At 40.3% G+C, this 20,377-nt stretch overlaps 1 protein-coding gene across 8 annotated transcripts in view; it reads left to right on the top strand.

Moving 5' to 3' along the window:
- The first annotated feature begins 1,042 nt into the window (after nt 1-1,042).
- The window catches only part of col12a1b (collagen, type XII, alpha 1b), a 142,205-nt gene continuing 122,870 nt past the window's right edge, over nt 1,043-20,377 (top strand). For 4 of the 8 annotated variants that reach the window (XM_032543774.1, XM_032543766.1, XM_032543769.1 and 1 more), the window contains exons 1-11: nt 1,044-1,290; nt 2,000-2,111; nt 5,866-5,982; nt 7,879-8,022; nt 9,178-9,237; nt 10,459-10,722; nt 11,772-11,936; nt 14,528-14,701; nt 15,113-15,403; nt 16,108-16,710; nt 20,092-20,373. In XM_032543774.1, coding sequence (XP_032399665.1) covers nt 2,036-2,111; nt 5,866-5,982; nt 7,879-8,022; nt 9,178-9,237; nt 10,459-10,722; nt 11,772-11,936; nt 14,528-14,701; nt 15,113-15,403; nt 16,108-16,710; nt 20,092-20,373 — 2,176 coding nt within the window. In that variant the 5' untranslated portion in view covers nt 1,044-1,290; nt 2,000-2,035. Of the gene's footprint in view, nt 1,291-1,401; nt 1,609-1,999; nt 2,112-5,865; nt 5,983-7,878; nt 8,023-9,177; nt 9,238-10,458; nt 10,723-11,771; nt 11,937-14,527; nt 14,702-15,112; nt 15,404-16,107; nt 16,711-20,091; nt 20,374-20,377 lie in introns of those variants that run through there. The other 4 variants (XM_032543773.1, XM_032543771.1, XM_032543767.1 and 1 more) reach the window with 4 other exon arrangements.

Here is a 20,377-nt window from a genome sequence, read left to right as displayed (position 1 = left end):
TGTAGTTTGTGTCTTTGATGGATTCTTCCCTGGTGTCTGTTTTAAATGGAAGTCAGAGTGCAGGAGGAGACAGCCCCGGGCCTGTTGTGCTGATTATCACTCCACACCCACCACACATCTTTAACACTTTAGAGACACCAGATCGTCTACTCACTAATAAAAACCTAATCTGACATCTGATTGGCATCTGATTGGACGAGACGCCCGGTACCTGCAACCAGTAACCAACCATCTGATGACCTTCTCAGTACTTGGCATATGTAATGTAAAATGTAATTGATAATGCAGAGGCAGACGGACACATGAAGAGCGTCCCTTGTCCACCAGGGGGCGCCTCTGGCATAATTAAACTATTTCAATGTTCTGGTTTATTAATCTGACAACTGGTTATAGTTTGATGACTAACTAAAAAAATTGTCTATTCAATGCACTTTAAAAACATTTTATTTTCTATATCACGTTTGGATCTAGACATCACATTTTGGAGGGGGGGGGGCTTTTACACTTTTGGACTACCTTGGATACACTTGGGAAAATCCTAGGACTTTGGGGTACTATATCTAACATCCTTTACATTTTATTTGTTTACTTTCTGTGTGACTGTTAAAAGATTTGGGCAAGATGCATATTATTTGAGTAATTTTAAATTGTCATAAATGGTAAGTTGTGCAGCTGCTGCTTCATCAAATCCTCCAGATGACACCAGAAAGTTCCGGAATGATTCATTAAACGGGGAAAGACTGACTTGGGGTTTAGTCTACCAGAGTGTGTAATATTTTCCCATTGATTCACGAAATGAATAAGGGGGTATAAAGCCTCAGTCGGTTCCCCTCCTCTGCTTCCCCCCCTTTCCCCGAAAAGCAGATCTGCGGTGCTGTCTCCTTGTGGCCGAGACGCACAGAAGCCCTCCATCACCGGAAAGGAATGCAGAAAACTATGTAAAAGTTTCCGAGTGTGTGTGTTCGTCCTTGCGTGTGTATCTCCAAGCACTTTTTAGAGGTTACACATCATTTTTGGCCCGTCTGGATGTCGTAAGAGCTTGCGGCGGGGCAGGCAGAGCTGGGAGCAGCCCTCCTGTTAAGTAGCAGATAGTGTAGAGAGTCTTCCCACTTGGAAAGAGGCTCGCCGACGCGTCCGGGAACCAAAAACCCGCTGAGTGCTCTGACTTCAACACCGGGCCACCTCGCTCTCCCTTTTCTCAGGTTGGGGGTCTCCAACTGTGACTTTAACCTTGTTTTCTTTTTTTTTTGCTTGAACCGATCCAAAGAAATTCGTCAGTTTCCTCTATAGGTCAGTCCTGCATGATTTTTGGTTATTTTTTGAGATTCAATTGATTTCATGAGACGTAAATACTTTCTCGCAGTTTTAAAAACCTGTGGTATTTCCAGACTTTATATCCTCCAATATTCCAGTTTACAATCGGGATATTTCAAGAAACGCGTGGACTATTTCTCGACGTTGCGATGCGTAATTGCGCACGGCGCTTGGATTTGACGCTCGGTTATTCTGAACTGTGGAAGGACTTTCTCCCCGTTAGAGTGGGTCCAACTCATCTGCAGAGATATAAGATATTGAATTGGACGCTTTGCATTTTAATTGCACCAGAATGTGAGTTGCTTTAAGAAGAGAAACCGGAATCTAACAGAGTGAGAAAAAGAAGAGCGTTTCCTTTATGTTAAATTGGCGTTATTGGCGTTTTACGCTGATAATTTATTTGTTTTTGGAATTTATTCATCCATACATATAAAGTCAGTCATGTTATATTTGTTTGGTTGTCTGGAGAGCAGTTATCGTGGACACATGACTTTCTTAATACTGAAAGCGCTAACCGAAGCAACTTGTTGATACTAGATATGATGATATATTTACATGAGGCAAGTGATGGAGGTATGGAGTTCACATCGGGGTCGCTTAGAGGTCTCGTGTAGCCCTGAGGCTGCTGCGGGGCTGCATGGGCTGACGTTAATGGGTCTAATCGCCTCCTTCATTCCTCTCATAGCTCCATTCATGTGCTGCTGAGCCAGAGGAGCTGAAGATGAAGAGCCGGCTGTCTCTGTTGGCGGCTGCCCTCCTGGCATTGCTGCTGTCCTCCTCTCAGGCCCAGGATCAAGGTAAAGCCGCTCCTCCCCCCCCCCCCCCCCCCCCCCTCCTCCTCCCCTCTCTGTGATCCAACACATCTGACTCCAACTCCTCCACCTCTGCCTTTCTCTGCCTGCAGTGTTATTTAGTCTGAATAAAATGAAATTGCACAGAGAAAGAACATGTGTGTGTTTGTGAATTGATTAGTTTGAAGTGACTTGCCTCACTTTATCCTTTGATTGATGCTCCCCCCCCCCCAAGCTCCAATAAGTCTAGCTTCCATCAGGAAGTCAACAGGTTTCCTCTTGAAGTGAAAAGCTGCCTCCGCTTAAAAAATCTGGTTTGAGTTTAAGGATAAGAGCTTTTTTTTGTCTAAACCAGTAGTACCTTTAAATTGTTTGTTTTTAGCCACGAGTCTAACTTGCTTAGAGCAGTTATGTAGCTAAGACTTAAAAGTACAAAACAATATGTGGAAACATCTGTTTCACTGTTAGAAAAGCTTAATTATTTTTGGTTTGATAAAATAAAAGTGTGCTTTCTTATGCTATCAATTTACATCTATCGGTTTTGAAAGACAGTAGACTATCTTAAAAACTATCTGCAATTAAAAGAAATGCATTTCAGCCTCTAGTGCACCCCATGGAGGCTGTAAATCTGGTGAACTGGGGCACCTTTCCATCTTCAGACAGGTGCAGTTTGATCTGTTTAACACTAGGAGGGGCCCTTGTTTAAAGTCTACTATCTATTACTAGAGCATACATTTCTCCAGTTTCAAAAAAGAAAAGAAAAACCCAGACGGCACGTGGCCAAGTTTCCTCCCTATGTCTTTTCTCCTGATGGGACGGAAAAGACAAAATATGAGTTTCACATTATTTTCCAGAGATTTTTGAGGTCAGGAGAGGAGAAAATATGCTCCTCTGTGCCTTCTGGATTTTCTCTCGGAATAAAAAAGAAAGAGAAGAGAGCAGTAGAAACTCATCAAATCACCAGGAGGCAAATCTTTCTTTTAGTTTCTGACCTCCTGTGAACCCCCCCCCACACACACACCCTTTATTAACCCAGCGGGGGCCCTCACTGCCTCCAGAAGTCACGGCATCTTTAATGGGGTCGTATATATTCTACCGTGTGAAATAGTTTGACATGTTGCAGCCAGAGTCCAAGGCTCTAACATCTTGAAGAAAAAAAAAAAAGACTCCAAACAGGAAGGCCTCTGCCCTAAACTGTCACATTTTTAGGTTGAAAAATTACAAAATCAAAGCAGTTTAGAGCAGAGCCTTTGATGTTTCAAATAAAAGCTCCAAACGGGAATGTGGATGGTGTGTGTGTGTTTGTACAAGTGTGTGTCCATCTGGTTTAAGAGCTGAAGTTCTTTTGGGTAGTTTTTTGTCCATTTGGGAAGCAGAAGCAGCAGCCCGCGCCGCGGCCCTTGAATTGACTCACCAGGTTGGTGGTACCTCCATTTTTGACGTCCTGTCCCCCCCCCCCCCCGGTCAAGCCTCGACCAGACCCTGAGTCTTGGCTTCACGACAATATTTTACAATGATATTCTTCACATCCACACTAACAGATAAACTGGTTGGCGGTCTAGGAAAAAAAATGCTTAGATACAATAATCTTTGAACTCTAGCTAGATGATATGTGGTATTTATTATTTACTCTATGTTAATGTTTCCTTGAGTAATTTATACTTTACACCGTGTGTTTCTACAGTCTTACTTCAGGGGAATCTGTAGCGGCACAGTTTCAAAAACTGAGCTCAAACTCTGGAGCTCAGATTAATGTTCCTCCAGCATGAAAAGATTAAGAAATAGAATCCATGTTTCCACCTGTTTGTTACATGAACAGGTTGGAAACGGTTTCAGTTCAGGAGAGTTTGGGTTTAGGAAATTAGTGTTTTCAGAAAAGTTTCTAAAACTTGACAATATCCAGTTACAGGGGGACATTGGATTTATCCATTAAGTATTTATACGACAATCCCAAATCTTGTTTTGAGTATTAATTCCATTACATTAATTAGTGATGCATTACCTCCAATAAATCATGACAGATTCATCCTTTCTTTCCAAAACTCCCCCAGATTGAGCCTATTTAGCTCGTAAAACATCAAGCTCATTCATTCCTTACATCCATGAGCTAATCTTATCATTAAGATACTTGAATATGTTTACCTGTAGGTTGTAGCCAATAGCCTAAAGCTACGTTAAATTGGTGCGGTATAGCAAGCTAGTTTTTTTTTGGCAGGTACCCTTTTTGTATCTTGTTTTAACCCCAACCTGAAGAATATCATTCTAAAATATTAAAAAAAATAATCTGTGGACCCTCGTGTACATGGAAACTTTTTGTCCCTTGCCCAAGTTGTTGTAAACAACTTTTCATGTACACGTGATGCATGATCTCCTCCATGTCCGTGATCACAAGTTGAACTTTATTCTGTATGCACTTGTATCTTGTTTGTCGGTTAACGTAACCAAAAACCAGCGGTTCTTAAAGTATAGTCCAGATCCTGAAAAGATTCTGCGAGTTTTAACTTCTTCGATGAAATCTTTTTAAAATGTTGGTCTGGAGCTGAAGTAGTTTAAGAACCTCTGGTGCAGTTTTTTTTCAGAAACGTGAACAGAAAAAAAAAGACGTACACATGTCTTTCTCTGACATTGTGTATTCTTTTATGAGGTTTGCAATGGCGACGATAGAAGATCTTTCAGATCTGAGAACCAGATCTTTACCCATTGTATAATCAATACTTGGAGAGTTTCATCAGATTTGTGTGCTTTTGTTGTTTGTCAATTCAACATCTCGAGTTGGATTGAGGTCATGGACAGTCTGCTGGATGTCAGCCAGTCCATGTTGTAGTTTGTTGGAATTTTTTACTGTGTTCTTAAAAGTTCTTCCGCTACATCACCAGCCAGGCATTTTCTTTCACCCAGATACAAACCATTCAAAATGGGTTAACAGTCAAAATGACCTGTATGGAAACAAAGAAAGGCCATTACAACCAACAATTACATTTCAAATTTCAATCATATTGAAATTGATGTGCTTGGAAATTGCCAGGAAGAGTGTTCAAGTTTAGGGCTTTAACCAGGTTTTGTTTGCATGACCAAAAGTTAAACAGAAAATTAGATCATCCAATATCCAAAAAAGCAAAACAAAAATTCAAGTGTCCAATATTTAATTCAAAAAATCAAGTGGCTTTAGGGCTTGATTGCTTCTCCTTTGTAACCTGATGACGTTTTTTCCATCAAATCTTTTGTCTAAATGTCCAACAATAATCAAGTTTGGGCAACGTAACTTTTGGCTTAACTTGAATTTTTAGATCTGATTCACTAACAAGTTGAATCTGAGCATCTTGAAACCATTTAATGTTTGAATATTGGAGTTTTTAAAAGCACCATACATGTACCATACACCAAATTGGCCTTTCTTTGCTGCCCTGGTCACAGCCAAAATTCACCAAGTGTTCATCTTCCCGCTCTGTTTGTGTTTCCTCCTTGAATGTTCTAAACTGTAGGAAGGTAGTGTTGTTTTTGTTGTCTGTGTGTTATTGCTTGAGTTGTTGACTGTGGCTGCTGGCTCAAACGGAGGTAATTTTATCTCCAAAATGGCTAGTTCCCCTCACATCTTTAGTTTAGATTTGTGTTGTGTTGTGTTGTTTGCGCCAACAGTGAACTAGAAAAACTTCTCCCTCGAAGTGTTGACTGTTGGGAAAATCCTTTTATACTTAACATTACAATACATCCACCTTCTAAAGCTGCAGGATTAACTGTGTTTACCTTTTTTTCTTCACAGTCGATCCCCCATCAGATTTGAGGTTTAAGATTTTAAATGAGAACACAGTGCAAATGATCTGGAGCCGACCACAGTCGAGGATACAGGGCTACAGAATACAAGTGACCTCAGACACAGGTGGGTGCTCATTAAACCTGCATGTTATGTCCTGTCAAGCCCGAAACATTACAGGTGTCATAAACTCTCATCAGCCTGCCTGGCAAGACTCGACACTCCAAGCAATTACTGAAGATTTTCTGCAGACACGTGTTTGGCTCCAGGATGTCTAAAAAAAAAAGAAAAGAAGAAAAATAGCTAGGGAGATGAAAAATATCACTGTCATGGAAAGATGTCATAATTCGTTTAGTTCAGGAGTGTAGATGTCACGTCCATCAGTGTTCATTTAACAGCTGAGATGGTTTTAAGAAAAGAAGAAAAAAAACAGCCAGCAGTCATATCAGCTACTTCTACACTTAGCTAGCTAATGTTAGCTAATGAACTCAGTATGTGTAAGTGTATTTTTTTTCCTAGGGTTCGCCCCTTATTTCCAATGAAGAAACAAGCTGAATGCTACATTATACAGTAGGCTACAATACTATTTTAGACATGCTTTTGTGGCACAAGTTTAGGAAAAGCCTTCTATTGTTTCAACATGATAATGCTACATGACAATACTCCCTTTCACAAAGCCAGGAGCTGATTGTACAAGCTTTTTCTTAAGTTCAAGCACAGGCTATTATAACTAAGTAGCTCGGTGTTTAGTAAATGAGGATTTCCCGCATAACTAACGTTGATGTTGAATAGACTAGCTACCTAGCTAGTTCTTACAAAGAAATTCATTGCTAGCTAACTGTTGCTAACTTAACTAATGCTAACTAGCTAACAAACAGAACTAGGTCAATGTTAGTTGGTATATTCAAAACTGCCAGGTAACAGCTACATACTATTGGCTGAAAAAAACGCTAACTGACAGAAATTTGTATAGTTAGCGTCACATCCAATAACTGCCTTATTTAACTGTTACATAATAACTAAACTAGCAAACTTACAGACAGAATTAAGAATTCTAATTAAGACTTATGAATTATTCATGAGTGCCAGGTGTGACAGCTAACGTTACATACTAGATGCTAACTAAAGTAACTTAGCTAGCTAACTGACAGAACTAGCTAACAGTAGCTTGTATATTTACATTCAATAAGTGCCAGGTGTAACAGTTAACTTTACATACTATTTGCTAACCAAAGTAACTTAGCTAGCTAACTGACAGAACTAACAGTAGCTTGTTGAATAACTGGTGTAACAGCTGCATACGGCTTGCTAACTAAACTAGCTAGCTAGCTAACTGACAGAACCACAATGTACCTCAAATTACAAAATGTTTGCCAGAAACATTACACTAAATGACTAGCTAGCCTAAATAACAACGATTGGTTTCTCACTTTATTGATTTGTTATTTGACCCATCCACCACCCCAACCATTTTATGGGTTTGTTAAGAGGCACGTAGCTAGTCTTTGCCTGTAAACCACAAATGTGATTCAGTGTCTTTCATTAAAATTAAGTTAATTTAAAACAAGAAATTAAGTATTTCTACTGGATACTGAGTAAAAGTGAGAGCTTAAGGTATTATTTAATGTACTTTGTATATATTTTGCTAATGGGTCTTTTCACACTAATTATCCTGTAAACATGCACAATATATTAGACATATCTTAACTAGCAACATATCAACACATGAATAATGAATAAAAACCTGTGGACTATTTGAAGCTAAGGATTGTTTTGATAATAAGTGTGCTCACCTTAATGGAATAATAGGGTATTTAAGGGTTAAAATATTGTTTTGATTTATAGTAATGCGGAATGTTTTCATTAAATTGAATCATACAGTTGTGTGTTTACAGAGCTCTTCCAGTCCTCAGGTCAACAGTCGGAATCAGGTTTTTCTGAAGACCTGTTTTAACTTTTGGAGAAATGAAGTAATGCAATAGTTTCCTAATGGCTTCCCTCTGACTTTGTGAATTCTTGTAGAAGAACCAACAAAAGAATTTACTCTGCCTGCATCTGCGACTAAGACCTCCATCTCAGGCCTGAGTCCAGATGTGGATTATACCGTAACAATATCTGCGTACGCTGGATCAGAGGAAAGTCTGCCTATCTCTGGCCAGATCACACGTAAGTCACCGTGTCCCTGAGTGTGCGTTTGTGTGTGTAAAGTAGCACCAGACTTCAAACCAAGTGCTTGTAAAGTTTGTAGCTGCAGCTGGTCAGTCTTCACCAAATGTGCTCATAAAACACCTAAAAGACCCAATACACCGAGTGAGCAAACGAGCAGAAACAACTGTTGTTTTATAGATAAGAGTGTGCTTCTGTTATTCTGCATAATTTCTTTTTCATGATTTCAGTTTTACAGTACAGTTCGTTCTATGAATAAATGTAGTTTGGTTGAAAAAACACCACTATTTAGTAGCTGTTCTTGAGATTTTGATCTTTCTCTTTTTGAGCACTTCAATTTCTTTTAGAAAAGAAAAGGCAGAAGGGATTTATGCTTGACCCTGGAAACAAGCTCACCATAAAAATACAAACTTCGTATTTACCATTCAAAATACAAGCAGTATGAATGTGAGGTGTAAACGTAGCAAAAGATTTTTGTTTTTCAACCATAACGTAGCAATTTAAATGTAGCCTTAGACAAAGCTTAATTTGATAAGATTACAAGCCAAATGAGTTTGGGAACCACTGAGTAGACGGTGAACGAGGGACAAAGAGGCAATGCATTTATCTACGGATAAGGTAAGAAAAGAGCAGCTGCAGCAGGTTAAAAGACAGTCCAGTAAAAGTTACATTACATATGGATCAGTAAACGAGCAGTTTCCAGCGGTGAATGAGGTCTTCACTAACATCAAGGCAGCAGTTTGGTGGGGACGCCGGCTTGGCACCAAAGCAAACACTGATGATCTGACAAACCCTTCAAGCTCGGGAGATTCCCTGGAAATCTGTCGGAAACGATGACATCAATTTGTTAGTTTGGCCATTTGGGAGCTTGTTTTGCACGTTCCTTGTATCTACGAGGAGGAAATGTTGCTTAAGAAACCCTCAAGATGAGATAATATATCTCATGTATGGAAAGAAAAGACGAGTTCTGGTCCAGTTTGAGTGGTCTGCCATTTTGTTGAAGAAAAACAGCAACGGTTACTGACAGAAAATGGTTCATAACCTGACATAAAAATAAAGATTTGGGGTCATTTGAGGATAGATAGAGGATTAAATATTGATTATGGATTACCTGAATCGCCTCTGTAATTACATGATTGTGTTATTGCCTTTCAGTTGAGTCAAGTGGCGGCACAGGAGGAGCTTCCAGGAAACCCGACCCTTCAGATTCAGTCAGTAAGTCCTGTTGTTCATTTAAATCTTTAATTTGACGAGGGGTTTCACTCACTGCTAAGATAGCAAGCCCCAAACATTCCATATCACTGCTCAACTTTTTCCACTTTTTGTTCTCGAAAACTTCCTTCCTCGCTGCTGGGCGGCGTCCATCAGCGTGAGCTCAGCAGCGAAGGGAGGCTCCTACCGCACAACACTCCATTGTATAGCTATAATCAAAATTAGGCCCCCATAAATCTCTGAAGTATTTGGTCATCGGTTTGGTCCTCTGCCGGCCAATTATGCCAATGCAGAGGAAACTGCACATGCTCAGTGCAGGGGTCGTAGGTGGGGCGGGAAGCTGCTGTTGGAGCTAGGGGAGCGAGCTGAGAGGAGCCCAGCCCTGAAGTGCTGAGAGAAGTGGAAACCATTACAGATGCTGATTTACAAGAGTGTTGCTGCCGTGCTGTTGCTGCTGCCCTGGCCCGTTTCTGCAGAAACCTTTGCTGATTTTCCCTTCTTTTCATGAGAGGAAAGTCACAAGGAAACTCCTAGAAAGTAGGGCAAAGCAGGAGTATACCTCCACCTACAACAGCACAGTTTGATTTATACAGTGTGACAGAACATACCCCAAAAAATAATGTATTCATTCATTCAGTCATACAGTCATTCAGTCATTCAACCTTCATTCATACTCGAGAGATCTTTGAGGGGCAACCCTCATTTACAACGACATTTAGTCAAGTTACAAAGAAGAGAACAGAGCAGCAACACAGAAAAGAAGCAACACCATCATAAGAAAAATAGAAAGACAATTATCTTTAGCAATTACATGTAGAAATTTGCAGGTTTAAAAACAGAATTATAAACTGTTCAAAAGGCTCAATTGGGTTGATTTTTAAGGAAGTGTTGTAATTTGTTCCAGGAGTCTGGTGCACTAAAGTTATAAGCAGTTTCCAAGTTCTGATCGTGCTCGGGGAACATGAAGTAAAAGCCAGTCAGCAGAGCCAGTCTGATTAATGAATAATGAAGAAGCTTAAAAAAACAGTCAAACGTTCATCTTGAGAAATGCCAAGCTTTTATCAAAAAACACATATTGTCACATCAAATGTGATCAATGTTCTCATGCAAGTTGCCACAACCCTAATTCTGCAAAGCCTTGAAAATTTTTGGTGTGAAAGGAACACATCCTTATGATGTTTTATGTTAATTCTACCTTTTTTTTTTATTGCGCCCCCCCCACAGAATGCTCTTTCAGTGCCATTGCCGACGTGGTGTTCCTGGTGGATGGCTCCTGGAGCGTGGGCAGGCCGAACTTCAAATACGTCCGCAACTTCATTTCAGCGGCGGCCGGCGCCTTTCAGATCGGAGAGGACAAAACCCGGGTGGCCGTGATCCAGCACAGTACCGACCCCCGAACAGAGTTCAACCTCAAACGCCACTTTACCCGACCGGCCCTGCTCCGCGCCATCGGCTCGCTCCCGTACAAAGAAGGCGACACCGTGACAGGTACATGGATAATGTAATCATTGTATGTTATATAATGTAATGTTACATTTCAACAATATTTTCGGTTTTCACCTCAGTGTAAAGTAGTTTTCTATGTTTTTTTAGTTATTATCATAAGGTGTTTTTTTTTGTTTCTCACAATTTTATATTTTAAAGTGTATTCATTTAAAAGTTATATTCAAGTTTTAGGTACTTTTTATTCTTGTGTGTGCAACATACTGTAAATCATTACTTTTTGCAAATATTTTATTTCATTTTTAATTTGTTTTGCTGTTCGGCCTACATGTTTTCAAGTTGACAAATGAAAGAAATTATCTTCAATAATAATCGCAGTGTTTTTAAAAAAAATCATCAAGGGATGTCCCGATTATCTTTTGTTGGCCCCGGATCCCAATCAGACTTTTACAATTTTGAATATCTGCCGATACAGAGTCCGATCCGATACTTTTATTTGTATATATAATAGAGCTGCACACCGTTTTAACGATTGCATTGCAGATATTGCAAGTGGATGTTGGACTGTTCAACCTCCTTCCACACTGCTGACATTTTGGCCACGTTAATGAGTAATGCCAATTTACGTATGAGTTTGCGTTCTGCCGTAAATTGCACTCAGCTGGCGTAAATGACTGGCGTAAGCTGAGGTGACTACCGATCTCTGATCAGTTAAAAAATGCCCACATCGGCTCTAATTGTATGTACAAGAAGAAGAGGCATGTAGCCAAAAAAACTCAGGACCCACTTAAAACACCTCTGTAATTTACCCCCATGTGTGGTTTTCTGTGGTATTTTTTGACCCAATAATGTCACACAATGGTTTCAATTGGCATTTTCAATCAATACAGAAATAAGAATTTACATGTAAATACTTTACATTTTTCTTTAGCATTAGCAAAAATGAAGCCTATCATCAGTTAGGTCAGTTTGTGGTAAGGTTTTCCTTATTGTATATGGACTATAATAAAGAAGTGTTAAACCTGCACTATGAAAGCAGACACTTTCTGTCTGTATCATTTAATCCTATTCCCCTGCATGTCTTGTTGCTCCAGGCGATGCCCTCAACTACCTCCTGAAAAACACTTTCACCGAGGCGGCCGGTGCCAGGACGGGTTTCCCCAGGGTGCTGGTGATCCTCACTGATGGCAAATCTGAGAGTCCAGTGGAGAGTTACGCCAAGCAGCTCAGGAGCAGCGGGGTGGAGATCTTCGTCCTTGGTACGTAGCCAGAGCAAGTTTATTACATTCCACATCTTACATTTTCCATTCACATTTAATGCCTTTAACTGCAGTTTGTAACCACAGCAGCTTGTGATGATGTAATATTAGAAGATAGAAAAAAAAATTACAAGCGAGTGATAGCAAGTTTTATGGATGTTTACGCTTGGGCTTCGCTGTCAGACTTTCCACAAACTTCGGATGGTGAAACAGAAGTGGGCTGTTGCTATGGTGTTAAAGAATACTAGTGATTCAATAATAATAACAATGCATCATCTTCTACGGTCTGTGAAAATCGCTCACTGATGGATAACTTCTGAGTGATATATGAAATATACTCTCAGCGTGTGCAGGGGAAGCTGCCAACATGCACAGTAAAAAATTAACAAACAGACCTCATAATCAGCCTGCTCATCAAGTTTGTGGAGTTACTTGTTATTAATTTCAAAAGGTTGAGTGTGGTTGAGTTTCTTATTTTGATTACAGTCATAGACATTTGCGTTGGCATATTTTCACAGGACATTTGAGTTGTGATATGTAAAAGCTATGGTGCGTAGTTTTTGTCGCCCCCCATGAGGAATTCTAAGTAATGACAACGACGCTGTTGGCACGTCATGATACAAACCTTCCGTGACCGTGCACAGCCCCCACCCGTCCTCTACGCAATTGCTAGTAACCAAGGAGAACACAGGGATTAAAAAACATGACGGACTCTTCAGAAGAGGTCATTATCTTCACTCGAGCTTCTGCACAGGAAAGTCACCGGAGGCCACAATCTTCTGAACGTAGTCATACTGAGAGATCCAGAGAGAGGGGTGTGGAGCTGATAGTCTTAATTAGAGTTCATTAATATCAAAAAGTTAATCATTAAAGTGTTTAACCCTCATGTTGTCCTCGGGTCAAATTGACCCATTTTCCTATATCAATGTTCCTTTTAACCCAATTCTGGGTGATTTTGATGGGTAATTTTGGGGTGTCTTATCAATTTTATAGCATTTGAAAAACAAATTGAAGTGGTTTTGAAATAGTATTGAGTAAAAGTTGACGTATTCCAGTCTGTGATTATCCATCAACATCCATTCCTTTAATTTTAGTCTAAATAATTCCTAATTTCTGCTTTTCTAACTCAAACATTAGGTATAATTTCCTATAAATGAGGTTTATTGACCATAAATTAAAAAAATAACTGTAAAACAAAAGTTAATAAGTTAGTATTGTCGATTTTCAACTGTGACGTGAAGACAACACAAGGGTTAAGGAACATTGTGCTAGGTCTTTCATGTCAATATGTTAGAGAACTTGATACATTTCTTTCATTTGTTTTCCCTGGTAACTACTCAGTCCACATTCTGTGTCCCACATTAAGACATAAGTATTTTAAATTTTTTGTTCAATTTCATAAACGCTTGGTCTATGATAAAACGCAATATAAATGTAATCAATGAAGTAGTGCAGTCAGTCACTGTGTGGAGTGGAGATTAGGTTTTGTCAGTGAGATATGTGAGAAAGGAAAGGAGGGAACGAAAGGTAAGAAGGACAGGAGGAAGGGAGAATAAAAGAGGGAAATAACCAATGAACGAATGAAAAATCAGGGGTTAAAAAAGCTCAAGGTTCATTTAAAAAGAGTAAAAGGTTGTGAAGAAGAAGTGGAAAGTCTCCAAAAATTAAACATAACAAAGTAAAGCCTGAAGTTCAATGTTGGTGAACAGCATACCGACTCCACAAAAACGCCTTCCTGACTCAGCCCACAACGTGAGTCTCACATGATATAACTTCTGTTTTGTCTGAAGTTTGGTTGACCAACCTCATTTCTTTGTGGACGATTGTGTGATCGATGTTTTTACAGCATCGACCTGCTTTGGATTGTAGATTTGAGATTAAAGTATGTCCAGGGCAATTTAAAGTTACTCTGGGGCCTGAGATTACATCTCAGCTAATCCAAGAACTGCTGGTAGCAGTTGCATTTATTAAACACATCTGAATGTGTTTATATTTTACTTGTCATGGAATCATTTTCTTTGCCTTTGTCTTGATAAGCGTATGTTACTTTCTCCTTGTGTCAATCAGAATGTTCACATTAACATTTGATTAAGTTGGACTTTGAAAAAACTACATTCTGTACAGGCTCACAGCTTTATTAATAGTGGCCAATTGTTACAAAAAATATATAGGATTGTAAAACTCATATTTACTGCAATGCTGTCAGACTTTCCAGCGAGAGCGGAATAAAAAAGAAAATTAAGGCTTTTGTTTGTTTTGATTTGTTATGAATCCAGTTGGAGAACGTTTAATATACTTAATATATGTTTTACACATCTTCATAGATTGCTCATTACATACAGTATTTACAGAACTGGAGCAAACACACCGTTTACTTTTGACACCGGAACCCTTAACACGATGCCAGTGACTTTCCAATCACTGCTAGGAATTTACTGGAGTTGCCTCTTAGCTCAGAAATGAGTGAATGTCCCTACATTAAGCAGGCAGTGGCAATCACAATGGTTTCAATTGAATAATTTACTCGTCATAAATTACCATATACTGTGTATTTCCCACAACTTAGATTTTTTTTTTTGTGTCCCTCTTAGGTATCCAACAGGCAGATGAAGAGGAGATGAAGCGGATGGCCTCCACGCCTTACAGAAGTCACATCTATAATGTCGCCAACTTTGACTTGATCAAAACTGTGCAGAAGGAGCTCATCACTCAGGTGTGCGCTGGCGTCGAGGATCAACTCAGCTCACTCGTCAGTGGAGAAGAAGGTGAGATATGATAAAACAAAAAAAGACCTTTAATTCTGGGTAACAAATGAAGAGCATCACATATGTCTTAAACAAGGTTTTCATCTTCAGCCCTATATTGATCCTTTTGCACATTGTCTTAAAGCAGTAGTAACATTTTGGGAAATGCACTTAATCGCTCTGTTGAATAAGAAGATCAATACCTCTCTCATATCAGTGCTAATTTGAAGCTTCAGCTAGCAGCTGCTTAGCTTAGCATAACAACAGGAAACAGAGTAGGACAGCTAGCCCTGCTTTGTCCGAAGGTAACAATCTCCCTGCCAGCTACTTTCAGCTACTATTTTCTCAAAACCAAAGTAAGAAGACAAAACATTGTACATTTAATGGACAATATCATTCAGATAACTCTGAGACTGACTCTGATTTTTGCAGCCGTTGAGCCAGCCTCTAACCTCCAAGTCCTGGAGGTGGCCTCAAAGTCCATGCTGTTGACCTGGGGCGCCTCCACCGGAGATGTTTCTGGATACAAGGTGCAGATGAACCCCATGATGGCCGGCGCCAAGCGGCAGGAGCTGTATGTGGGCCCGTCCCAGACCTCAGTGATGGTCAGAGACCTTTCTCCAGACACAGAGTACCAGATCAGTCTGTTCGCCCTGAAGGGCCTGACGCCCAGCGAGCCCGTCACGGTCATGCAGAAGACGCAGCCAGTTAAAGTTTCACTGGGTGAGTGCAAAATAGTTATTCCCAACTAGTCAATTTTGGCTTTCTAGTAAATGTGTGTTACAATGAAGGTTTTTCCCTTACTTCAGACACAAAGAGTCTTTGATAAAATATCTGTAAATGGATCAATAATGCAGAAGATTCTCTGATCAAATGATTGAGGAAGCAGGTGACTTTATAGGAATAGTTCAACATTTTGGAAAAAATGCTTAGTAAGATAAGGTAAAATTAGATAGAATTTTAGTAATCCCAAATGAAATTCTTGTGTCGGAGATTGCTCAAAAGTCTTTGGGACAAAAGGTGATTAGCTTAGTTTCCACTTAGCTTCCTCTAAATCCACGAGTCGTCGTTAATGTATCTCTTTTTGTTTACGGATTAAAAACAAGATCTAGTATGATATTTAGGCTTAGGAGAGGCTAGCTGTTTTCTCTGCTAACAGTCTTTTTGCTAATTCTTCCCAGCTTTAGCTCCATAGTTTAAAAATCTCCTTATTATCAGCACCACAAACCTCCACCGGTCGAACCTGATGCTGTTTCTGTCATATGATAGTTAACAAAATGACCAGCTCCAACTCGTAAATACCGTTTACACCAAGTCTTAATAAGGAAAGAAACTGAGGATACATTAAAAGCAAACACCCTAATGTGCTTTCGTTGGAGTTAGTCAATTACAACTTTGTGTTGTGCTTGTGTGTTTTTCCAATACAGAGTGTTCTCTTCGTGTGGATGTTCAAGCCGATGTCGTCCTCCTGGTCGACGGTTCTTACAGTATTGGCCTGGCCAACTTTGCTAAAGTCAGAGCTTTCCTAGAGGTGCTGGTGAACACCTTTGACATCGGGCGAGATAAGGTCCGGATCAGCTTGGTCCAGTACAGCAGGGACCCCCACACCGAGTTCTACTTGAACACTCACCATGACCTGAGCGCCGTGGTTAAGGCTGTGAGAACTTTCCCGTACCGCGGCGGCTCCACCAACACCGGCAGGGCCATGACCTACGTGAGAGAGAAGATCTTCCAGGCCTCCAAAGGGGCACGACCCAACGTTCCCCGCGTTACCATCCTCATCACTGACGGGAAGTCATCCGACGCATTCCACGAGCCAGCCACAAAGCTGAGGAATGCTGATGTGGAGATCTTTGCGGTGGGCGTAAAGGACGCTGTACGAAGTGAGCTGGTGGCCATCGCCAACACGCCTGCAGAGACCCACGTGTACACTGTAGATGACTTTGATGCCTTCCAGAGAATTTCCAAAGAACTCACGCAGTCCATCTGCCTGAGGATCGAGCAAGAGATTCGCAACATCCACCAGAGACGTAAGTAACGTTCTACCATTGTTTGAAGGCTTTTTAGATTGTATCAATTGTTTTTTTCTTTTATTGATTCCTTATTTGTTGTGTAATGTTTGGGTTTAATTATTGCCATATTGTTAGAAAATAAACCAAATCATGAGGATAGCAAAAGCAGCCATTATTTTAAGCAAATGAAGCTAAAATAGGTAGGCAAAAAAAGTATTTTTAAAAACATTTATACTGGATGTTCCCATGCACAAGAGGAATATTTGGCAGTTTTCTACTGGTTTTAACTTAAGGGTGCTCTAAGCGATGTTGGGTGACAGCACTTCTTGTTGATGTTCAAAGTATTTTCAAACAAAACGAGGCTAGCTTGCCCCTCCCTCCTCCTCATCCTGTCCACTCTCCCTCCCTTCCATGCTACCGCTCATTAACCCCCCAACCCCCACCCCCAAATCCTTCTTGTCGGTTATTGGCTGGAAGACTGTTTGTTATGTTTGGTGTTGCAGGTTGGCACAGTTTGTTTTTGTTGCCGTATGTAGACCCTGGGCTGTCTTTTTTCTTTTACAGTGTGTTCAGGGGGCAGGCAGCTAGCAGATAGTGAGGAGATGTTTTTTACAGTGTGTTCAGGGGACAGGGAGCTAGCAGATAGTGAGGAGATGTTTTTTACAGTGTGTTCAGGGGACAGGGAGCTAGCAGATAGTGAGGAGATGTTTGCTGTATGTGACAAAAAATGTTTGTAACACTCGTGACATCGCTTAGAGCACCTTTAACTGATATTTTATCTTTAAAAAGGTGGAAATTATGAGTTTATGGTTTGAAGAGTTTGATTCTTTCTGTCTTTTGTCACTCTGAATGAGGCAGTTGTGACTCTGCAGTCAGACAGTATATTATCAATTGTTCGTAGGAAGATTGGGATCTGTTTCACCTGTGTTTATCAATTGTCCAATAGTGGGAAATACTTTGCTAAATTGCATTCTTGTACTTACATTTGTCAGCTTTGTTGCCTCCGGGTGTAGCACAGGCCAAGGAAGAGCCCATTGAATTTTGGAGCAGAATCCTATCATGGGGCTGATACACAAATTATTTTTCCACTTTCATGAACTTTCACAAGATAGGGCCTGGCCTTGGTGGAGATCTGCTCTTCTAGTCTAATCAGTGGCTCAAACTAGCTTAGCATGACCAAAAATGTACCAATCATGGAGTACCAAGCTGTCAGTTTCATTTTTTATGGTTGTTGTTGAAGTGCTGACCAAATTTGCTTGTTTGGTTATGACTTGGCCACAAGAAGAACTCTTCTTAAACATAGAAATCCCAAAGTTGTTTATATTTTCTTCCATTTCTCACTCCGGTAGCTCGTTGATATCAATTCTTTTGTGAGCTAATATTCATTTATTACATAATTTCAAAATGTGTTAATAGTGTGTGTGTGTGTGTGTGTGTGTGTGTGTGTGTGTGTGTGTATGTTTGTGTTGCGTGTTGTGTGTGGTGTGTTGTGTGTGTGTATGTACTATGGACAATGATGAATGCTTTTCATCAGTCTGTGCAAGTTAATTTGAAGTAATTTATTTTTAAGTACATGTTTAATTAGACCTACCAGTCAACTATCATGATTTAGATCATTTGTAGTAATCAAATCAACATTTTAACAATCAATCACTGTATCAATCAGTCTCTACTATGGAGGAGAATACAGAGAAGTACCAACAGCCATCCACATGCACACAATTACTTTCATGTTGCTTTTCCAAGTGTGGCTTTTTTCATCCGAACCCTCTCTTCTCCAAAATGTGTTAAACACATGTCCACCTTTTCATCTTTCAAGGCCAGAGAGAGGTCCTCCATGTGGAAATATTAAAACTGGGTCAAGTAGTGGTTGCAGAGATTTCTTTTCATTTGTTCAAACCCAGTTGAATCACCAGATGACTGCCTGGTGTGTTGTCCGTCACGTATTTGTAGGAACTTGACTTTGAAATGCATTTTTTTCTTTTTACTGAAATCATTAGCCATCCCCGAACATCTTAGTCAAGTTTAAACAAGCAAGAAAAGTTACTAGGAAATACCTTTTTCACCCACTTAGACTATCAATCACTCTCTTTTTTTGCCAAAAGGAGCAAGGTCTGCCAGCTTAGAATATGACTCACACCAGCTTTGATTGCCGATTATATAATTCTTATATAATAATGACTTTATGTCAACAGAAGTGTGCAGGAGGCTGAGTGAGCAGCGCAGTCACAGCTTCCATCACAGCTTCCATCCAACATATTTGCTCAAAGAGCTCACATAGTGAGGAGTTTCACAGCCGCCCTCCTTGTGTCGTTTTAATGATGGAGCTGTCAGATGGGTGTACAGTGTACATCTTTATTAAATGATGTACAGCATGTAGGTCAGCCCGCCTACTGTTCGGATTCCTTCATTTGCTCTTTGTTTGAAGTAGGGTTGTCAAAAATCTAGTAGTCAGTACCGATACCACCAAAAGTACACAACATCAACCGAAGTTGATACCACGCTATGTACAAAAAAAAAAGAAAAGTCACTGATACCAATACCAGTGAAATTTCATGTTTCTTGATATCCAATTCAAAACCACGACAAAAGAAAAGTCCCATGTCCTCCTTTATAACGTGTATTTAAGAATAACAAGTATAAGACTTGGGGATTTAAGTGAGGGGGCAAGGAGCGTGTGATTTACATGTAATCTGGAGATAACGTCAGTCTTCTGGACCCACAGCCGGCTGCTCCAAAGCCTGACATCACCAGACAGCCAACGTACGATATTGTCTTCCATGAGTTGACCCTGAACTCCCAGACAGCAAGCATGTTTGGTTACGTATGTGTCTCTCTGCCGTTGTTGATTTATCACATAGAACCGGGCTGGTTAAAGTTAACTTTACTGACATTATAGAGGTCTGCCAAAACAAGTGCTGGAGTTAGCTAATGTCAGTAACTATCGTGACTAACGCAGCAGAGAGAAACAGATTTACTTTCTGTTTGGGAGCAAAAGCCTTTGCTGTAGAAATAATGTTACGATAAAGCCAGAGGCTGACTGCGGGTCGCCGTTCTTCTTCTTCTCCAGCATTTAGCGGCAGACAATAACACTTGTAGTTATATACTGCCACCGTCAGGTCCGGAAGAATTACATCTCTTGGTACCTATGGTACTGTAGAAAACGAAAAATTGTTTTTTTTATTTTGGCACTGACTTGGTACGGAACTACCAATTCTCGTGACACCTCAAGGTTAAAGAAGTCTTGGTTAAGTTTTTTTCCAAAGTGCAAACCCACTTTTAGTAAAAGAGAAAGGCTCAGCTCAGTTAGCATCATCCTTGGTGATTTAGATTAAAATCATTCTCCCCAAGTTTCCCCATGGCAGTGTGTCCGTTAACTTTGTTCCATTTTTTCACCAGAACTCATCCAACCGAGGGCACTTTCCTTCTCAGAGGTTGGCCCCAGAAGCTTCAGAGTCAGCTGGGAGATCGACCCCACCGCCAACGTAGAGTCCTACTTGGTTCAGTTCAAGCCGGCAGATGATGACGGTGGGCATTATGTATCCATGTCTTTGCCAGGGGACACGCTAACCACCATCCTCCCCCAACTGACTCCAAACACTCGCTATGAAGTCAAAGTTTTTGCTCAGTATGACCAGTGGGACAGCTTGCCCGAGACCGGCTTTGAGACCACTTTAGAAGGTCT

The sequence above is a fragment of the Etheostoma spectabile genome, chromosome 18 (assembly GCF_008692095.1).
Source record: "Etheostoma spectabile isolate EspeVRDwgs_2016 chromosome 18, UIUC_Espe_1.0, whole genome shotgun sequence".
In the NCBI taxonomy this organism is placed as follows: domain Eukaryota; kingdom Metazoa; phylum Chordata; class Actinopteri; order Perciformes; family Percidae; genus Etheostoma; species Etheostoma spectabile.
The sequence above is the reverse complement of the archived record's forward strand: the minus strand, read 5'-3'. Positions and strand labels throughout refer to the sequence as shown.